This window comes from Euleptes europaea, chromosome 10, assembly GCF_029931775.1.
Source record: "Euleptes europaea isolate rEulEur1 chromosome 10, rEulEur1.hap1, whole genome shotgun sequence".
Taxonomy (NCBI): Eukaryota; Metazoa; Chordata; class Lepidosauria; order Squamata; family Sphaerodactylidae; genus Euleptes; species Euleptes europaea.
This window is the reverse complement of record NC_079321.1, coordinates 14,334,355-14,354,076: the sequence shown is the minus strand read 5'-3', so window position 1 is coordinate 14,354,076 and position 19,722 is coordinate 14,334,355. Positions and strand designations below refer to the sequence as shown.

Here is a 19,722-nt window from a genome sequence, read left to right as displayed (position 1 = left end):
TAAAGCTACTGGCTTTGTAGGATTGTTGTAAGGAGTTCAGGAATGTCTGGGAGCTCCTTTGAATGTTCTATAAAGTGCCGTCTAGATGCAAAAGATGGTTATTACGCTCAGAGTGATTCTAGCCATACCAAACACCTGAGGTTTCCTCAACACCACCTTCCCATCGCGATCGAAACGAGAAGGAACCCAGTTACATTTTTGCAATGAAAATATAATCAGGCCTTTGAATGTCAGAGCCAGTACTTTCTTCTAAATCTATTTCGTTTTTTTTATGTCAGTCATATGTACAAGATATTATACACTTCCTGGCTATACGGAAGGCTGCCTTTGAAAAGCATTTGCAGACTTTAGCTGATCCAGAATACTTTGGCAAGGCTGTTAATGAGGCCTTCCCACAATGAGCATGGCTGTTTCCACACGGATATTTTGCTCTGCCTTGACTTATTGTTTGCAGGAGCGTCCACGTGACATTGTCCTCTGTTCGTCTTATTTCTGTGCTTTCCCCTGCTTTGCTGCGATCTTTCCCAAACCTGGGCCGTGTCCGCACTTACCATTTGCGACGCCGGCTTCCGCGGGATTTCCTTGCATGTCCCCACTGCAACTCACCCGAAGGATTCCGAGGACGTCTCCAGAGCGCAATTTCGCCGCGTTAAGCGCATCTGTTATACGCCGATTTAAAAAAATAAAACGTCCTCCACACCCGGTGCCTTACAGTGGGAACATGCAAACTATGTTCCATCCATTTCCTGCTGCCAGCCAACCCCCGCACTCTCCCCACGTCCCTTACTCACGCTGGACCAGTCGCCGTCCTTGCTTGGAGCGCCAACTGGGCATGCGTGGGATCGTGCCGGTCTGGGCTTATCAAAAGCAGCGGACAAAGGCGGCGCAGTGGGAACAGAAATTTAAACTCGTTTTGGATGCTTTCGTACTGGACGCGTGTAAATAGCGAGGTAAGTTGCTGGTGCGTTCACGGGCCTGGATTGGTATGGTCTTTTTGGAAAGATTTCAGTCAAAATGCCTTTGGTCACTGTGTAGTCAGGAAGGTGCTCACATTTTCAAGTCCCTCCCACATCACCTCCATTTTCTTTATCTTAGTCTCTATGGCAGCCATTTCCCCCCTCCCCATGTGGAAGTGCTTTTTTCATTTAAAAAAATCACTAATCGCTGTGTCACTATAGCATTAGAGTGATATAACCATCTATGGCAGCAATGTGATAGTTCCCAGGTCTCATTCTTCTTTTAAAAAAAGCAAGTAAGTGTATAGCCCTTTTTATTGTGAAGTTATAAGGAGAAATGTGCAGCCAGTACCTTTCCCATTATAACTTTGCAGCAGAAAGTAAGTCTTTAACCCTGGAGCGGGCTAGACGGGAAAGCTGAGGTGTTTAAAGTTGGGCCTGATCTCAGAGTATAACCATGATCTTGTCACTTAGGTTCACCAGCATAGTGATGGTGCTGTTCTTCTGGAGAAACGAAATTTGATTTTTGTGGTCTGCAGGGGATTCCTCCTTTTAACTCTAATTTCAAGGGCTTGAAATGTCATCTGGGCATAAAAGAAGGTTAAGAATTGCAGTGCTGAGAGTTACTCTGGGAATAGAGCTAATCTCTCAAAGGAGATGGAAATATATTTTGTTCTTTAACTCAGGGAAAGGGGTTGATTGAACCGTCTGATAATTCTGGAATCTTCGTAAACGCTTATTTGTTTATTTATTCACATTATTTATAGTAAAGCTGTCTCATTGCGACTCAGAGTGGGCTACACAGAATAAGTCAATACCATCAACAGGGTTGGACATCCAGTATATGTTCCAATAGCTTAGCAGTGGACTTTGATGATTCATCCTGCCTTCTGAGAGCCAGTTGTGGTGTAGTGGTTAAGAGCTGTGGTTTGGGGCGGTGGACTCTGATCTGGAGAACCGGGTTTGATTCCCCACTCCTCCACATGAGCGGCGGATGCTAATCTGGATTTGTTTCCCCACTCCTCCACATGAACCCAGCTGGGTGACCTTGGGCTAATCACACTCTCTCAGCCCCACCTACCTCATAACATGTCTGTTGTGGGGCGGTGATGAAGTCGCAAGACAAACCCTCCGGTGGGTCCCTCCCTATGGCCATTTATGCAGGGCTGTTTCCCGGCTGACTGCTCCGGTGCTTCATTTTGATTATGCTTGCCTTTCCCGACTGTCACAGGTTGCCTTGCTCTCTTCGTGCGTTTCTGTGCATTTTGCCCACGTTTTCCATATTCTTGCCAAAATAGCATCTGGAAAACATGGGGAAAATGTGGGTGCATGGGTGTGGTATGCTTAATAGAGACAGTGTTGATTGTGTTGAATGTTGAGAGGTGATTGTGTTGAATGTTGAGAGCCAGATTTGTGTAGTGGTTAAGAGTGGTGGTTTGGAGCAGTGGACTCTGATCAAGAGAACCGGGTTTGATTCCCCACTCCTCCACATGAGCAGCAGTCGCTAATCTGGTGAACCAGGTTGGTTTCCCCACTCTTACACACAAAGCCAGCTGAGTGACCTTGGGCTAGTTGCAGCTCTCTTAGAGCTCTCTCAGCCCCATCTGCCTCACAGGGTGTCTGTTGTGGGGAGGGGAAGGGAAGGTGATTGTAAGCTGGTTTGAATCTCCCTTAAGTGGTAGAGAAAGTTGGCATATAAAAACCAACTCTTCTTTCTCCTCCTCCTCTTCCTCTTCTTCTTCATCATCATCACTAACTGGTTTGAATGTTTCCAGGGGATCTCATCAGAAGGAAAATAAATATCTGGTTGTGGTGACAGACGGCCATCCCTGGGACGGCTACAAAGAGCCCTGCGGAGGGCTAGAAGATGCTGTCAATGAAGCCAGGCACCTGGGGATCAAAGTGTTCTCCATCGCCATCTCTCCAAACCATCTGGTATGATGCATGGGTGCACTAAAAAAAGTTTTAAGCCACCACTAGCAGCCTGAATAGCCCAGACTAGCTCGAGCTTGTCAGAATTCAGAAGCTAAGCAGCATCGCCCACAGTCAGTACTTGGATGGGAGACCATGAAGGAAAGCCAGAGTTGCCCCACTGAGGCAGGCAATAGCAAACCACCTCTGCTCATCTCTTGCCTTGAAAACCCCATGAGCGGGGCGGGCATAAGTCTTGATGGCAATTATGATGATGATGATTTACAGATAAAAGCACGGGCCCAGGATTCCCTTTGAGAGCCAGTCATCACTGCTTAGGCCCGATTTGAGTGAAGGCGTCAAATGCAGCAGTATTCTTCTTCCCCTGTAAATTAACAAAACCATTAGAACTAACTTCACCCATATGCCTTCTCTGGGAGAAAAGTACACGCTCAATAGGTATCCAAGGTACTCTTGTGCTTTGGTCTCAAAATAGGGTTGCCAACCTCCAGGTACCAGCTGGAGATCTCCTGCTACTACAATTGATCTCCAGCCAACAGAGATCAATTCACCTGGAGAAAATGGCCTCTTTGGCAATTGGACTCTATGGCATTGAAGTCCCTCCCCAAACTCTGCCCTCCTCAGCCCCTGCCCCAAAAACCTTCCGCCAGTGTCAAAGTGGGACCTGGCAACCCTAACCCAAAATAAGATTCAGGTCTAGCGAGTGGATAGGGGCCTCTCACCAAATATTTGCACCTCTTGGGTTCCTTCCAGTGTGAGGGTGAAGTAAAACATGGCAAAGTGGAGGATCGTACCAGGCTGCTTCTGCAATATGGGTTGATTCTTACTGTAAAAACTGCCGCTTTCCCCTTGATTTCTGAGGTCGCTGCAGTATTAATTAGGGTTGCCAACCTCCAGGTGGTAGCTGGAGATCTCCCACTATTACAACTGATCTCCAGCTGATAGAGACCATTCCCCTGGAGAAAATGGCCACTTTGGCCATTGGACTTTATGACATTGAAGTCCCTCCCCAAACCCTGCCCTCCTTGGGCTCCACCCCAAAAACCTCCTGCCGGTGGTGAAGTGGGACCTGGCAACCCTAGTATTAACGGCCAGCACAGGGATTAACTCAGTTGTTCAGCTGAATTTCCAAGGAACTAGGAAAGGGGCAAGAAAGCATCCGAGTCCTTTGGTTTCTCATGCCATGGGTTTGTGCTCATTTCCCCCTAGGAATCCAGGCTGAGTATCATCGCCACAGACCACAGTTATCGTCGCAACTTTACGGCAACCGCATCTCCGCAGGCGCTTGAGAAAACGATCGACACCATCACTGACATGATTGTGAGTCTTTTCATCTCTGCTTCTCGCCTTCCTGATGCGTTTCCAAGGCTACCTTGTTAATTTCCGCCTCATCATTTGATTTCTTTGTGGTTATTTATTTCAGATGGAGAATGTGGAGCACCAGGTAAGTTTTTCCCGCTGTTTTGCAGCTGGGGAATCATTTCTACTTCTTTAGCCTCCAGGTGGGACCTGGGGATCCCATGGAATTACAGCTCATCTCCAGGTGAAAGAGGTCAGTTCCGTTGGAGAAAATGGATGCTTTGGAGGGTGGACTCTGTGGCACTGTACCTCACTGAGGTCCCTCCCCAGGCTCCATTCCCAAATCTCCAGGAGTTTCCCAACCTGGATCTGGCAACCCTAGTGCTCCATCCCCTGCCAGTAGCCAGGAGGTTCCTGGCAATCCTAGTACAATGATCTATTTCCATGGCTCATATAACCATATGTCCTAGTGGACATACCCCCCAAGCACCACCTTTGGCTAATGGTCTGTGCTACTAACTATAACTTAATGCCAGTGGCCGGGGGACCTGGCAGCCCTGTTCCCATTGTTTACAACCATTTCTGCTCCTCTTGAGCTCAGACTCACAAGGCAGATCTAATTAGAGGTGCAGGCAGGATTCTCTCATTCCATTGTCTAGAAATAGCAAATTATTTTTTGTATGGAGATTGGTGGGAGGATCAGGCGTTATGCAGTACACCAAAGGTTCTCCTGTCTAGATCACAGGGCCAAATGATCTGCAGAGACAAATGATCTTTGTATCTGCTGATGTAAAGTGCTAGGATATCCTCAGTGTGCAAACAGCAGACTGGGAAACCATCGACAGTCAACTGGTTCTTAAAATACATGATGTCAGAAACCATCTGCAGTGAAAATCATCTCTTGCCTCCAATCCTCTTGCAAGTTGTAGCCCTGTCCTCTAAAAGCCCACATTTTCAAGCAGAGGTGGGAAGTTGTCACATGAATGGATTTATGAATGACCCTCCCCATCCGTACCTGTTGTTGGCAGAGTAATTAACACAGCAAAGCTGCACAACCTGATTAAAGTGTAGGTAAAGCTTTATGCAGGAACTAGCATACTTGATAGTGAAGAGGAGAGACAGAGATAGGATCCTCACAACATCACCAGCTGAGAGAGAGACCAAGTTTGGGACTTCTGAGAAAAAGGAGTATATTACCCTGAAGGTAGCAATCTGGAGACAGACAAGGAATGACGCTTAACAGGAGATAAGGTGCTGACCTCACTTTCCTATCTAACTAGGGTGGCCAACCACCAGGTACTAGCTGGAGATCTCCTGCTGTTACAACTGATCCCCAGCCGATAGAGATCACCTGGAGAAAATGGCCGCTTTGGCAATAGGACTCTATGGCACTGAAGTCCCTCCCCCAAACCACACCCTCCACAGGCTCTGCCCCCAAAACCTCCCGCCAGTGGTGAAGAGGGACCTGGCAACCCTATATCTAACTGCTCTCTGTGGCATGTGTCTCATCCCTCTTTCACCTGGCGGCAGCAGACACTGGGAGAGCTTTCCACTTCAGTTCTCAGGGTGGTAGGTTCTTCCATGAAACCTGCCCTCTGTTTCCTCTAATCGTGTGATATCTTTTTTTCCCTTTGCTGACAGTGCTGCTCCTACGAATGCCAGGTGAGCACAATTGCAATTGCTCTCTCATTTATAATACATTTATAATATTTGACCTATATTAATTGTAACCATTAGGGCTCACAGTTCTCAGTATTAATTGTTCTCTTTTGTATTCTAGCCCGCCCGAGGCCCCCCGGGACCCTCTGGAGATGCCGGATATGAGGTATGTTTCTCAGCCAGACTGCCATTTCTGCACAGTCGTGTTTGGTTTGGATTTGAGACAAACGCTGCTCTGGCGTGTTTTTTATAGGCCTCGGACTGAAAGATAGTTTGCGTTTGCGAAGGCGTGTGTGTTCTTTTGACTTTTTTTAAGGCGGTTGCTTAAAACATCCTTCAGAAAGCGGGTGTCCCGTCAGGGGCCCAGCTCTTGCACCCCCGGCTCAGCAGGGGTCCCTTAAAAGCAAGCTGTAGCTTCACTTTTCAAGTACATCTAAAGGAGAATGGGCATACGACCATTCAGCTCAGACAATCTGCCTGCACCACTGAATGTGAAGTTGCCTTGTATTAAATCACACCCTCGGTCCATCAAAGTTTGTCTGCTCAGGCTGGCAGCGGCTCTCCAGGGTCTCAGGCAGAGGTCTTTCACATCACCTGCTGCCATATATTTTAACTGGAGATGCCAGGGATTGAACCTGGGACTTTCTGCATGCCAGGCAGGTGCTGTACCGCTGAGCCATGGCTCCTCCTGGAACATGACAGGGCAGCAAAATTTTACAGTGCTTTTAAAGGGGAATTTTCAAGGCGGGGAAGGAAAGCATGAATATGATCGCACCAAGCAGCATTATGAGAATTTAAATGTGATTGGGTAGGGGAAGGCGCCATGGACCGCACGTCCCATGGGTACCGCCGCTCTGAGTCTGTTTGCATCACTGCATTCTGTGAAACTCAACCGAGAGATGGAAATGGTATAATAACTTTCCCTGCTGTTTTGTTTCCAGGGAGAAAGAGGGAAGCCTGGTCTGCCGGGTGAAAAAGGAGACGCTGGAGAGCCTGTAAGTCAGAGGACATGATTGACTTCGCACGGGGGGAAATAGTCGGTTAATGGAATCCCTTATTTGGGGAATTGATTTAATTATTGCTTTGAACTATCCGCTTGTTGCTGTGAAGGTGCCATCCTTTTGGGAGATTATGCAAAGACAAAACAAAAACCTATACTGAATACAATAAAGTATTAAAAATAACAGCATGTGTGGTTAAGCAGACATAATTAAAGTGTGTGTGTGTGTGTGTGTGTGTATATATATATATATATATATATATATATATATATATATATATATATATATATATATATATATATATATATATACACACACACACACACGCCTACCAAACATATATTGCAAGTGCTAGCATACACAATACTGTCCAATTGTATATCAATACATCAATCATCAGAAGTCTATATGTATATCAGCAATGTCAGGGTAATATCAGGGTATTCAATCAGAGTCCAATATTGTTGGACCATTCATGAACAGGAAATTTATAAGCAGGAGGCGGGATATTCGGATTGATATTCAGCCGTTTCATCCAAGCAGATTTCCTCAGTCCTAGGTCACTGTTGCTGTGGAAAAGAATAACTTAATACTAACAAATATACCACATACAAATATGCTGTGGATCCCTGTTGGGTGACCACTGACCTATCTCCGGGGCTCCAGTATCAGTCCACCAAGCATCCCATGTGCTTACCTGCATGCGAGTCCCAGGTATTGATTGGTGTGGAAAATAACGTTTGCAGCGTTACATTTGCTCTTCCATAAATATGAACTGGTCCCTCCATTCATTGTTGCCCTTTTATCAGTTCACGTGTTTGGTTATATTTTGGAAACAGTATGATTTAAACATGGGAAATTCCATTATTTTCAGTGCAATAATATTGCAATATGTAGCACTTTTCACCGTGATGGAATTCCCACTCTTGGATTACCACTCTGCTAAAAGTGCCATGTCCTAGTCACGCCTTATATCTGGTCATGCTGGCTGTTGTTCACTGTTTCCTAACCTAAAAGCCCTTTATTGACTTCTGCAAGGGCGATCCACAAACAGACTTTTATGTCTACATCCAGCTTGGATATATTAGATGTTTACCTGGGCACCCTCAGCTGGGCTGATCTTTTCATGAGAAATGTGACTAAGAGCATAAGAACAAAAGAAAAGCCCTGCTGGATCTGACCAAGGCCCATCAAGTCCAGCAGCCTGTTCACACCGTGGCCAACCAGGTGCCTCTCAGAAGCCCACAAACAAGAATGGATATCTATCTAGGGCTGACGGTTGTTGTGAAGCACTGGTTATGTATGTTGAGAGTTAGATGAAGGCTGAACAGTGCCGTTGCCCAAACATGAACTTGTGGCCTAATAAACCAGTTTAGTAGCCTAATCTTGTCAGAGCTCAGAAGCTAAGCGGGGTCAGCTATGGTTAGCACTTGGATGAGATATCACCAAGGAAGTCCAGGGCTTCTCTGCTGAGGCAGGCAATGGCAAACCACCTCTGCTCGTCTCTTGCCTTGAAAACCCCATGGGTTCCCTGTGAGTCAGTTGCAAGTTGATGGCTCACTTTACCTTATACACACACACACACACACACACACACACACACACACACACACACATTATAGTAAGCAGCTGATAACTGTGTGTGGGGGGGGTCATTGTTATCTTTCTGGGGATTACTAAACACAATGGAAATATTCTAGGTTTGCAATGACATTCTTAAGAAGCATTTTGCAAAGAAAAACTGAAATGCGTTACATGTACGACAGGTTCCAGAGCTGACCATTGGGGAAATCTATGATCCTGTGAATTGCAGTTTTAAACAGTGAACGACTGTAGTGATGACTCACTGTTTTCAAAGGAGCTTTTAGCCTTAAGCCTTCCTTAATTTAATTTTAATGCTCTTGAACAGTTTTCCTGGGAAGCCGTACAGTCACTCGTCGGCCCCTGAGAACAGGGCACTTAATGGCATGTATGAAAACCTCTGGCTGAGAGCTGCAACCTAGAGGTTTCGTAAATAAATATTTCTCTGACTTAAAATTCCAGTTTCCTCCTTCTCCTGACCTAGCACGGCACCAGTTGTTTTTTGGCTGGTAAATGGTGTTGGTAGCAAGGAACACATTTTAAGCCCCTGTTAGATGGGAGGTTCCTCATCAGCATCTCTTTATACAAGCTTTCTCTTGTTCCAAAGCCTCATCATTCAAAAGTTTGAAAAAGAAAAAAAAAAAAGCTGTATTTGACCACACAGGATTCCTCTGACTCACCGTTCCCTTCGATACCTTTCTTTGACTGCGTTTTGGAATCTGCCGCTTTCAAAGTACAAACGAAGCCGTGTTCCTTGGGTGTGTTCATGATCAAATTTGTTGAAGGGTGGAGTAAATGTAATTTTCCCTCCTTCCTTTTAAAAAAAAAACTAGGCCCTTTTATATGGGGAGATGGTGAGCTTCTTCCCCCATCCACAAATAGCCTGTTACACACCTTGTTTGTGATGAGTTCGGATGCCCAGGAAACAACCCTACATTCACAGAAGATATTTCCTTTGGTTTTAGTTTCAGGCCAGACAGTGAATAATGTAGGCCATACTGTGAGGTTGCCAACCTCCAGGTGGTGGCTGGAGATCTTCCACTATTACAACTGATCTCCAGGCAACAGAGATCAGTTCACCTGGAGAAAATGGATGCTTTGGAAGATGGACTCTATGGGCTTATACCCCATTGAAGTCCCTCCCCAAATCCCACCCTCCTCAGGCTCCACCCCCTAAGTCTCCAGATATTTCCCAGCCCAGAGATGGCAACCCTACATAGTGTTACTGCGCTTTGGATTCAGGTCTTCATGCTGACTGTTGCAGGGAAAGGAATTGCCGCCCCAACTGACAACAGACTAACTCCCTCAAGGTATTGGTCCATATGAGAAGAACTTAATTTGGACTCCTTTTCATGTTACCAACCTCCAGGTAGGGCCTGGCATTCCCCTGTAATTCCAGCTAGTCTCCAGATAAAAATGCCAGCCTCCAGGTGGGACCTAGGGAATCCCCCGGGGATTACAACTCATCTGCAGATTACAGAAATCAGTTCCCTTGAGAAAATGGATGCTTTGGAGGGTGGGCTCTGTGGCATTGTACCCCACTGAGGTCCCTGACCTCCCTCGGCTCCATCCCCAAATCTCCAGGGGTTTCCCAACCTGTATATGGCAACCCTACCCTTCTATCCTCCACCAGTGACCAGTGGGAACCAGGCAACCCTATCTTCAGACCACATAGATCAATTCCCCTGGAGAAAACAGCATCTTCATAGGGTAGACTCTATGGTGTCACATCCATGCTGCGCTCCCTCCCCAAACTCTTCCCTCTGTGGGCACCACCCCCAAATCTCCAGGAATTTACCATGATAAGAGTTGACAACCTCTATACTCAGCGTTATTAGTGCCTTATGTTCTTTTTTTAAAAAAATATTTTTATTGTTTTTCTAAATCCAATAAACATATACATTTCTACAATTGTTAACAACCATTAAAAAAAGTTATATTATTGTTGAAAGTATATCCAATATGACAAAAAAAAGAAAAAGGAAAAAAAGAAAAAGACTTCCCCTACATCTTCCTCCATCCATCAATAAACCTATGTACTCTTTAGTATAGGTAATTCCAATCCTGATGTTTTAATTTTATTCACTAAACTAAATGACATACAAATTTAAAGATAAAGCATTGAATATATTCATTAAAAATTAATTAATACTAACACAATTTTTTTATAAATCTCATTATTAGTAAAAAGATTAGAATAATAGGTAACATTTATTACCTCCTTTAAAAGTCAATTTCTCTGTGAACCCTCCATGTCTCCCAGTCACCCATAACTGCAAATTATCTTTCTAGAATATTTTAGTGACTTATGTTCTTATTGCTTTACTCTAGGGGAAGCAAGGTGACCCTGGACCTGTTGGTTACCAAGGGATGAAGGTGAGCGTGACTTCCTAACGTAGTTCTTATGCCTCAGAATTAAATTTTGTCTCCTCTCTTCTCGTGTACTCATTTTCTTTCTTCTTGTCCTTTTTAGGGAGAAAAAGGAGGCCGAGGTGACAAGGCAAGTTTGCTGTTGACTGACTGTTTACTTAGAAGTAAGTTCCACTATTTCTAATGGGATTTACTTCCAGGTAAGGGTGCATGTCCCCTTACATTCTGCACTTTTATTTATTATTTTAATTTACTTTTGATGGATGTTGTTATGTTGTCACCCAGTTTCTTAGGGCATTTGATTCTTCCACATACTGTTCATTTTGTTGTTGTTTTTCTGGCCACAATACCTTTCCTAACAGCACTGAGTGGCAAATACAGGGATGCCATAATTTGGCATATTTTATCTCCTCATGAAGCAGATGTTACTTCACAGCTGCATGAGCAAATGTATCCTTCCACCGATCACTAGTCTGATTCCTTGAATAACAGTAAAAAGATCATCTGGGTAAAAAACTGAAGCTCAGCTAAGTATGCCCAGTTGAGCAGAGGTAGCTATTCCATTTTTAAAAACAAAAATCTGAATTCTGCCCCATGGCAAGTTGAATTCAGTGAAGACAACAGCAGAATGCTGTGTGAAAGATGTCCAGTGTGTGCATTTTCTTCTGCTTTTGGGGGTGGAGCAAAGCATTATGCGTGATTCTGAAGGGCTGCCCCCCTCTGATTGCTGGAAAGACTGTTCTGCACCCCTTCTGGTTTCTGAGAATCCAGCAGCCAATCCCCACAAGTGTACTTTCCATAAGGGCTAGAAAATTGCCTTTTTAAAGGAAATAAGTGAAAGCTGAAATTCGTAGAAATTCGAGATATACAGCCACCACCGTACTCTGTGGCTTCTCTGAGCTCCCATTGAATCACAGCCTATATTGAGGCTTTTCAGTTAACATCACATGGCAAACAATTCAGATACAAGGGGTTCTGCTTGAAATCATGCAAGGGAAACGGAAAACTTTCTTTCCCCTGTGGCAAATCTGAGCAAGCAAGTTGCACTTTGATTGACTACTGCTGTGGGATGGAAACGGAAAGGTTATGAGCTTCTGTTTCTCATCTACTTGCTTTCCCATTATTTAACATAAGAGCAAGGCAGTCAACTTTTCCTCTAGTTCAGCTAGGTGGACTCTCAGGTCCAACTCACAGTGGGTAACATAAATGATACTAATTTCTAAATACTCTTTTCCCACACACAGGGCTCTAGAGGTGCCAAAGGATCCAAGGTACGTGTGTGTTTTGTTTATTTATAATATTGATTGATTTAATTTTATTTCATTTATATCCTGCCTATCTCCCCAATGGGGAACCAAAGAGGCCTATAGCATTATCTCCTCCATTTAATCCTCACAACAACCCTGTGAGGTAGGTTAGGCTAAGAGGATGACTGGCCCGAGTTCACCCAGCAAGCTTTCATGGCACAAGTGTGGATTTGAACCTGGCTCTCCCACGTCGTGATGCTTTAACCACTACACAGCACTGGCTGTTTATACTTATATGCTGCTTTTCTTCTCTTTTGGAACTCCGGGTGGCATACAAAGGATTCTCTGGCAGCTTGCCCAGCTTCAGCAATTTGGCTGCCTACAACAACTTCCAACCCCACCCCACTCCACCTCACAGGGCCTAGGGTTATACTTTTGTTGATGCTACTTTACAGGATTTTGTTAAATAAAACAGTTCTTCCATTTCATGGCATTCATTCTGGGTTTTTTTCCTGCTTTCAGGGGGAGAAGGGCAAGCATGGCATTGATGGCATTGATGGAAGGAAGGTAAGAGTACAGCTTTTGGGGCAAAGCATACAATCTTAGCCCCTTTCTGCACACCTGGAGGTCTCTCATTTCCTCTGTTAAGGACTAGTAGTTTTTCCCCCCCAAAAAAAACTTTCTTGAAAGGTTAATGGGTACAGAAAAGAAGGGGAAGGGGCAAGATCTTATAGATTATATCTTCCGAGGACTAGTAATGTTAACGACTGTCAGTTACCAAGCTTTTTTTTAGTTGCAAAGCATCAGAAAATGTATAAAGTAAGCAAAGCAGCAACAATACTGTATGAAAGAAGTAGCTGTAACTGGGCCTGAAAATATTAATTCCAGAAAAACTCCACAGATGCTGTAGGGACAGCCAGCTTTCTTGATGACCTGGAATGGTGACTAAAGGGAACCTCCATGTTCAAATGCAGTAAACCTCTGACTACCAATACCAGGAAGCACCATCAGGGGAAGGCCACGGCCTCTATGCCCTGTTGTTGGACCTCCAGAGGAACCGGTTGGCCACTGTGTGAGACAGGATGCTGGACTAGATGGACCCCGGGTCTGATCCAGCAGGGCTCATTGTATGTTCTTATGAGTCTAGCCAGAAAGGGCTTAAGCATAAATTTCAACCATAGCAATCAAGTGGAGCAGGAAGAGGAGGATCTCTTTTCCTCCACAGTCCCCTACAACGTACGGAGGCAGTTCCTTCCATTGTGGTGCTTTCTGTAGCCATTATTGTGCCTCTATAGTCCCTGGAAGCTAAAATGACCAAACTGAGGCTATCGTACTTTGGTCACATTATGGGAAGACCAGAGTCACTGGAAAAGGCAATCATGCTAGGAAAAGTTGAAGGCAGCAGGAAAAGAGGAAGACCCAACAAGAGATGGATTGACTCTATAAAGGAAGCCACGGCCCTCAGTTTGCACTTAACACACACATAGTAGCTCATTACAGTTTTTGAGAATATGGCTGATTACCTGCTGCATTCTTGATTGTAAGGGCAATTAACACAGACAGCTCTTCTTTCCTTACAGGGCGAAGCTGGATTTCATGGATTACCTGGATGCAAAGGATCCCCTGGATTTGATGTACGTAGCTTTGACAGATTACGTTTAGTCTTGCCAGCCGAGCTCACCTTTCTCATTTGTTTTCGAGGGCTGGATATGATATAAATGTCACTTGGTTTGGTCGGGTCATGCCTTGCCGGCCCACATTGGAAGCCGGGGGGTGGCGGTTGCCTCAGCTGGCTCGTGGGCTGGCTCGCGTCTGTTTGACACCCCTGCTTTAGGCTGATCCTGCATTGAGCAGGAGGTTGGACTAGATGGCTTATGTAGCCCCTTCCGACTCTATGATTCTGTGATTCCTGTCCAAGGCACCCAGTTGCCTCTCCAGCCAACTCCACTGAGAAGCACTGCACAACACTAAACTATGTAATAACGTTTTCATTTTCTGCATATACTGACTTTTTTCTGGGTTTTTTAAGGGCCTACGAGGACCTCCTGGACCAAAGGGCGACCCCGGTCCTTACGGGCCCAAAGGAGTACTGGTGAGTTAGAATCTGCTGTTTTCTTATGGCCTGGGGCACAATAGGTTACATTCTGGCCAGGAGTCAGTTCCACCCTGAAATGTAAAAGCAAGTTCTTGCAGTACAGTGCCACAGGATGGAGGCCTGGTGGGGTTCCATGAACCCTCTTTCGGTTCACGAGGACAACTTTCGACAACACTGTTGCCTAAAGCTATTGCAAGCCCTTTCTCCCATTCTGCGCAAAAACCCATCACTGTTTCCAAGAGAGATGTGATCAAGATCATGGCATTGAGCAAAACGCCACTGCAGCAGCCTGTTTGAGGGCACGAGACCTTTAGTATTCCTAGCGAACTTCGTCAAGAGGAATTAGTAGGAAAAGGCCATGGTGAAGAGGTCTTCGGGCAGCCACCCTTTGGATGACATCCCAGTTCCCCACTTCATATTTCAGTGAAGGCCAATAGCTTTCAGAAATCGTTTTATTCTAAATTCTGCCACCAGTGAGCGAGAAAATCCTTTTCTGATGCAGTTAAGGAGGGGCCTTGGGCTGGCAACATACCCTAGTTCAGTTAGATGTCTTGTGAGCATGAGGAGTCCACAGTTTTTGTGCGTTCTGAGCATGCAGATGTTCAAAATGGGGTTGGAAAGTCCAGAAGGATCTAGAGCTCACCCGATGGTGTCCTCAAGCAAAAGCCAGAACCTAGAGGTCTTGGTGCTGTTGTTCCACCCTCGCCATTCTTAATGGGGATTGGTGGGCCCTCATCCTCCTCCATGCCAGGATGAGCCAATCAGGCTTGAAGGTCTCTGCAGGGGTGGGGGAAACAAAAATTATGCATATGATTTCATTGGAAAAAAGGACTACTGAATTCACAATTGTGGGTCCGTGTTTTCCTGCTTAATTCTGTTTTGTTTTTGTGCCCCTAAAGGGAGATCCTGGGTTTGATGGGAAAGCAGGCAGGCCTGGAAATACTGGAGTCCCTGGAGAAAAGGTAAGGCCACACAGAGGAAGTCTCAATTGTCTTGCTGGCTAGGGTTGCCAGACCATGCAATTGGGAGGAGGCTTGGGTACATGGAGGTAGGGTTATCACTCCAGGCGACAGAGATCAGTTTCCCTGGAGAGTATGGCTGCTTTGAAAGGTGGACTCTATGGGATTATGCATCACGGAAGTCCCTTCCCTTCCCCAAATCCCACCCTCCTCAAGCTCCACCCCCAAAATCTCCAGGTATCTCCCTATTGGGAGCTGGCAACCATACATGGAGGGGAATTACTGGAAATTCTAGCAACAATTGGTGAGGAATCCCTGGTGGAGCCAATGAGGGAAAGAAACACTCCCTGCTTGAATGAGCCTTTAACACAGGGGTGTCAAACCCGATTGTTACGAGGGCCAGATATGACATAAATGTCACTTGGTCGGGCCAGGCCAGGCCTTGCCAGCCCAGATTGAGACTGGGGGGTGGGGGTGGGGTGGCTGCCTCACGGGTCGGATAAGAGCTCTCAAGGGGCTGGATTCGGTCCACGGGCCTTATGTTTGCCAGCTTTTAAGTGCTCAGTCTTTTAAAGCTAAAATAATTGTGGGGAGCCCCATAGCGCAGAGTGTTAAGCTGCAGTACTGCAGTCAAAAGCTCCCGACTTGAGTTCGATCCCGACGGAAGTCGGTTTCAGGTAGCCGGCTCAAGGTTGACTCAGCCTTCCATCCTTCCGAGGTCGGTCAAATGAGTACCCAGCTTGCTGGGGGTAAAGGGAAGACGACTGGGGATGCCACTGGCAAACCACCCCGTACACAACGTAGGGGTGTGACGACACCCCATGGGTCAAGAATGACTCGGTGCTTGCACAGGGGACCTTTACCTTTTTATTAGGATCACACAAATGCAGAGGGGCAAATCCCATCTCTTCAGCTGCAAGGGAGGCAGGATCCCTAACTTTTGCTTGAGCCATTCTTGAATGGGGTATGTGTGAAAATAGGGTCGGGAGGTGAGCCCCGACCCCAGCTCTTCTTCCTGCCCCGTTGTCCCATCCAGCATACAGAGGGGGACATAAAATGCTCTGCTTCCCTTGCTGTGCCACTTAGGCTCTGTCTGGGTTGCCAACCTCCAGGTGCAGCCAAGAGATGTCCCAGGACTACAGCTGATCTCCAGACGGCAGAGATCAGTTCCCCTGGAGAAATTGGCAGCTTGGGAGGGTGGACTCGATGGCATTCTACTACTCTGAGGTCCCTCCCCTCCACAAAACCTGCCCTCCCCAGGTGCCATCCCCAAATCTCCAGGGATTTCCCAATCCAGAGGTGGCAACCCTAGGCTCACAACCAGCTAAGCCGTTTCCCTTGGAGTTCAGCTGCCAGCATTGTGAGGCAGTGATGCTCTAGGACTTGTTTGCTGCAGTTCAGGACCCCATAAGTGGGAAGCCTGGGACTAAGGTTGCCAACCTCCATGTACAAGCTGAAGACCTCCTGCTATTACAACTGATTTCCAGCCGGTAGAGATCAGTTCACCTGGAGAAAATGGCCGCTTTGGCAATTGGACTCTATGGCATTGAAGTCCCTCCCCTCCCCAAAACCCGCCCTCCTCAGGCTCCACCCCAAAAGCCTCCCGCTGGTGGTGAAGAGGGACCTGGCAACCCTACATGCCATTTTTGCGTGTTACTGTGCATGCGACTGTGCATGTCAGGACCTTTCTAGCCTTTGCAGCCATTTTCTTTCAAGCTCTGGCACAAAGCCAGGAGCGAGATGACTGGAACGCTTCCAGCTTCCACTTCTGAAACGTTTCTTCTTTCGAACCCTTAAAAGCAGAAAACTATATATAATTAAAGACTGTAAACAAAATTAAAGACCCCCCCCCCAACTCCAAAATACTGGGTTTCAGACTTCATCTTTGTAAGGCCAGATGCATTCAGACTCTGTGTGGCAGATTGCAAAGTGGGGAATCTTGCCCCGGGAGGCCATGTCCATCTCCGTTGCTTGTGTCTGCCATGTGGCTCCCAGCTGACAAGAGATGTCCCCCCAATTCTTTTCCTAGAATCCTTTTATTTCAAGTTGTTTCTTTTCTCTTGTGCAGGGTCAGCCGGGAAGCTCTGGAGGCGCTGGAGAGAAAGGAGAGATGGGAGATGAGGTACGCTTTAAACGTTTCTTTGGGACTGAGTGGTCAGAGTGGAATACAGCGCGAAAGGTTCCAACGTTTTCTTTCCTTTTCTTGCAGGGAAATCCTGGCCCAGATGGCCCCGCCGGAGAGAGGGTAAGGCGACTGTCTTCTTTGGAGGTTCAGCTTGCCAGCGAAACGAGCAACCCAGGATCTGGTGCTGCTTAAACCTTGGGAAGCTGAGTGGACCCTGGGTGGGCTCATCCATTTAGAGCGATGGGAGCAAATGCAACCACCTCTGGTGTGCTGTAATGAAAGGCTTTGTTTATTCTGATTCAAGTTGCACTGTAGTCCATAGGGCATACTTTTAAGTAAATGTGCAGGAGGCTAAATGTAGCCAAGGATTTTTCCAGGAAGACTTTCTTTTCCATTTAAAAAGTTGCCCTTTGGCACACATGAGACTCACCGGCCTGGTGACTCCTGTGCACAACCCATCGCTATCTCCTATCTGCCCATGTGGCAGGTGCAAAGAATTGCAGATTGTGCATGGACAGAACCATTTTCCCACATGAAGCTGTGATGCAGACACAACCAACCCCCCCCCCCGAGAATATCCTCCCCCACAGGCCATTTATGCAGAGCAGTTTCCCTCTCGGTCACCCCGACGACTGCTTCGGGGCTTCCTTTTGATTATGCTGGCCTTTCAGACCATCAGAGGTTGCCTTGCTTTCCCAGCGCGTTTCCGCACATTTTGCCCGTATTTTCTGGATGCTGTTTTAGCCAGAATGCAGAAAACACACGCAAAACATCCAGAAATGTATGGGGAACACGAGGCAACCTCTGACTATTGGGAAAGGCATGCATAATCAATAGGAAGCCCTGAAGCAGTCGGTGGGGGTGACCGTGGAGAAACAGCCCTGCGTAAATGGCCACACACACCGGAATACCTCTGGGTATGTTACAGAAGGAAGGGGGGGACCATGTCTTTCCTTGCTGGGAAACTCCCTTAGACCAAGAGTTCCCTGAAAAAAACCCTGGTATCCTTCCACCACCACTCAAGGAGAGCCAGTGTGGTGTAGTGGTTAAGAGCAGTGGTTTGGAGCGGTGGACTCTAATCTGGAGAACCGGGTTGGTTTCCTCACTCCTCCACATGAAGCCAGCTGGGTGACCTTGGGCTAGTCACAGCTCTCTCAGCCCCACCTACCTCACAAGGTGTCTGTTGTGGGGAGGGGAAGGAGATTGTAAGCCTGTTTGATTCTCCCTTAAGTGGTAGAGAAAGTCAGCATATAAAAACCAACCCTTCTTCTTCTCTTCTTGTGAATCTCTAGACTGAGCTGCTCAGAAGGTATCCTTCGAGTGCAGTACTAGAGCAAGAGCAAAGTGACAGGGTAGAAACCCTTAGAAAATACCTTATAACCACACAATTGCACAATCAGAGGAAGCTTCCCAGTTTGGATAGATATCCTGAAACAGACCCAAAGGAAAGTGCTTGCCTTACTAGGTGGGGAAAAGGTGCTGTTCTGTGACTGGCTGGAGGTCTTCTGGCAGAGGCTGGACAGCCATTCTCGCTTTGAGTTTCCTCTGCTTTGAGCAGGGAGCGGACTAGGCAGCTTAGAATGCCCCTTCCGACTCCAGGGTTCTGTAACACCCTTCCCCATTAAGGATGAAAACAACACTCCCACTGCCAAGGTAGCCATTGGATGAGAAAAGTATTGCTCTTTAACGCATTGGTCCTGCCCTGGTATATTTGGCACTTCTTCCACGGCACAGAAGCTAGTTGGTCGGTCAGATGGATAGTTGAATGGGACGTGTAAAATATTTCTAAGTGCAGTATGTTTCTTCTCGTGCAGGGCGCCAATGGAGAAAGGGGGCCGCTAGGTATCCCAGGAGTCCGTGGACCGAGAGGAGACAAGGTAAAACAGAACTACTGCATAGTTCGATGGAAATGTTTTCCCTTTGTCGTGCAGCTCTAAGCATCCATGGAAGTTGTCCAAGCTGGGCCAGAAAGAGAGAGAGATGTTGAATCTAGGGTTGCCAGCTCTGGGTTGGGGGATACCTGGAGATTGTGGGGCATAGCCTGGGGAGGGATGGGTTTGGGGAGGAGCAGGACCCCAGTGTGGTATAATACCATAGAATCCATCCTCCAAAGCAGCCATTTTTCTCCAGGGGGACTAATCTCTGTCTCCTGGAGGTCAGTTCCAATTCTGGGAGATCTCCAGGTCCCACCTGGAAGTTGGTAACCCTAGCTGAGGCTGTGTTTGAGCTGGCATAGCCCCTTGCCAAGCTCTGTTCAGGGCCCTGGTGAAGGCCCAGGCTGGCCTGCTCTCTTCAGATCTCAGAAGTTAAGCAGGGTTGGCCCTGGTTAGTACTTGGATGGGAGACCACCAAGGAATACCAGGATTGCTACGCAGAGGAAGGCAATGGCAAACCACCTCGGTTCGTCTCTTGCCTTGAAAACCCTACCGGGTCGCCATAAGTCAGCTGTGACTTGATGGCACTATACACACACAGGGCAAGGTAACAAGAGTTTGTCC

General features: G+C 46.7%; 1 protein-coding gene across 1 annotated transcript in view; it reads left to right on the top strand.

The window, feature by feature from the left end:
* The window catches only part of COL6A1 (collagen type VI alpha 1 chain), a 56,752-nt gene that overhangs the window by 7,407 nt on the left and 29,623 nt on the right, over positions 1 to 19,722 (top strand). The window contains exons 4-19 of the mRNA XM_056856862.1: positions 2,732 to 2,891; positions 4,098 to 4,208; positions 4,312 to 4,332; positions 5,829 to 5,849; positions 5,968 to 6,012; positions 6,788 to 6,841; positions 10,760 to 10,804; positions 10,902 to 10,928; positions 12,043 to 12,069; positions 12,568 to 12,612; positions 13,626 to 13,679; positions 14,075 to 14,137; positions 15,040 to 15,102; positions 17,168 to 17,221; positions 17,309 to 17,344; positions 19,039 to 19,101. Of these exons, the coding sequence (XP_056712840.1) occupies positions 2,732 to 2,891; positions 4,098 to 4,208; positions 4,312 to 4,332; positions 5,829 to 5,849; positions 5,968 to 6,012; positions 6,788 to 6,841; positions 10,760 to 10,804; positions 10,902 to 10,928; positions 12,043 to 12,069; positions 12,568 to 12,612; positions 13,626 to 13,679; positions 14,075 to 14,137; positions 15,040 to 15,102; positions 17,168 to 17,221; positions 17,309 to 17,344; positions 19,039 to 19,101 (889 nt within the window). The remainder of the gene's footprint in view (positions 1 to 2,731; positions 2,892 to 4,097; positions 4,209 to 4,311; positions 4,333 to 5,828; positions 5,850 to 5,967; positions 6,013 to 6,787; positions 6,842 to 10,759; positions 10,805 to 10,901; positions 10,929 to 12,042; positions 12,070 to 12,567; positions 12,613 to 13,625; positions 13,680 to 14,074; positions 14,138 to 15,039; positions 15,103 to 17,167; positions 17,222 to 17,308; positions 17,345 to 19,038; positions 19,102 to 19,722) is intronic.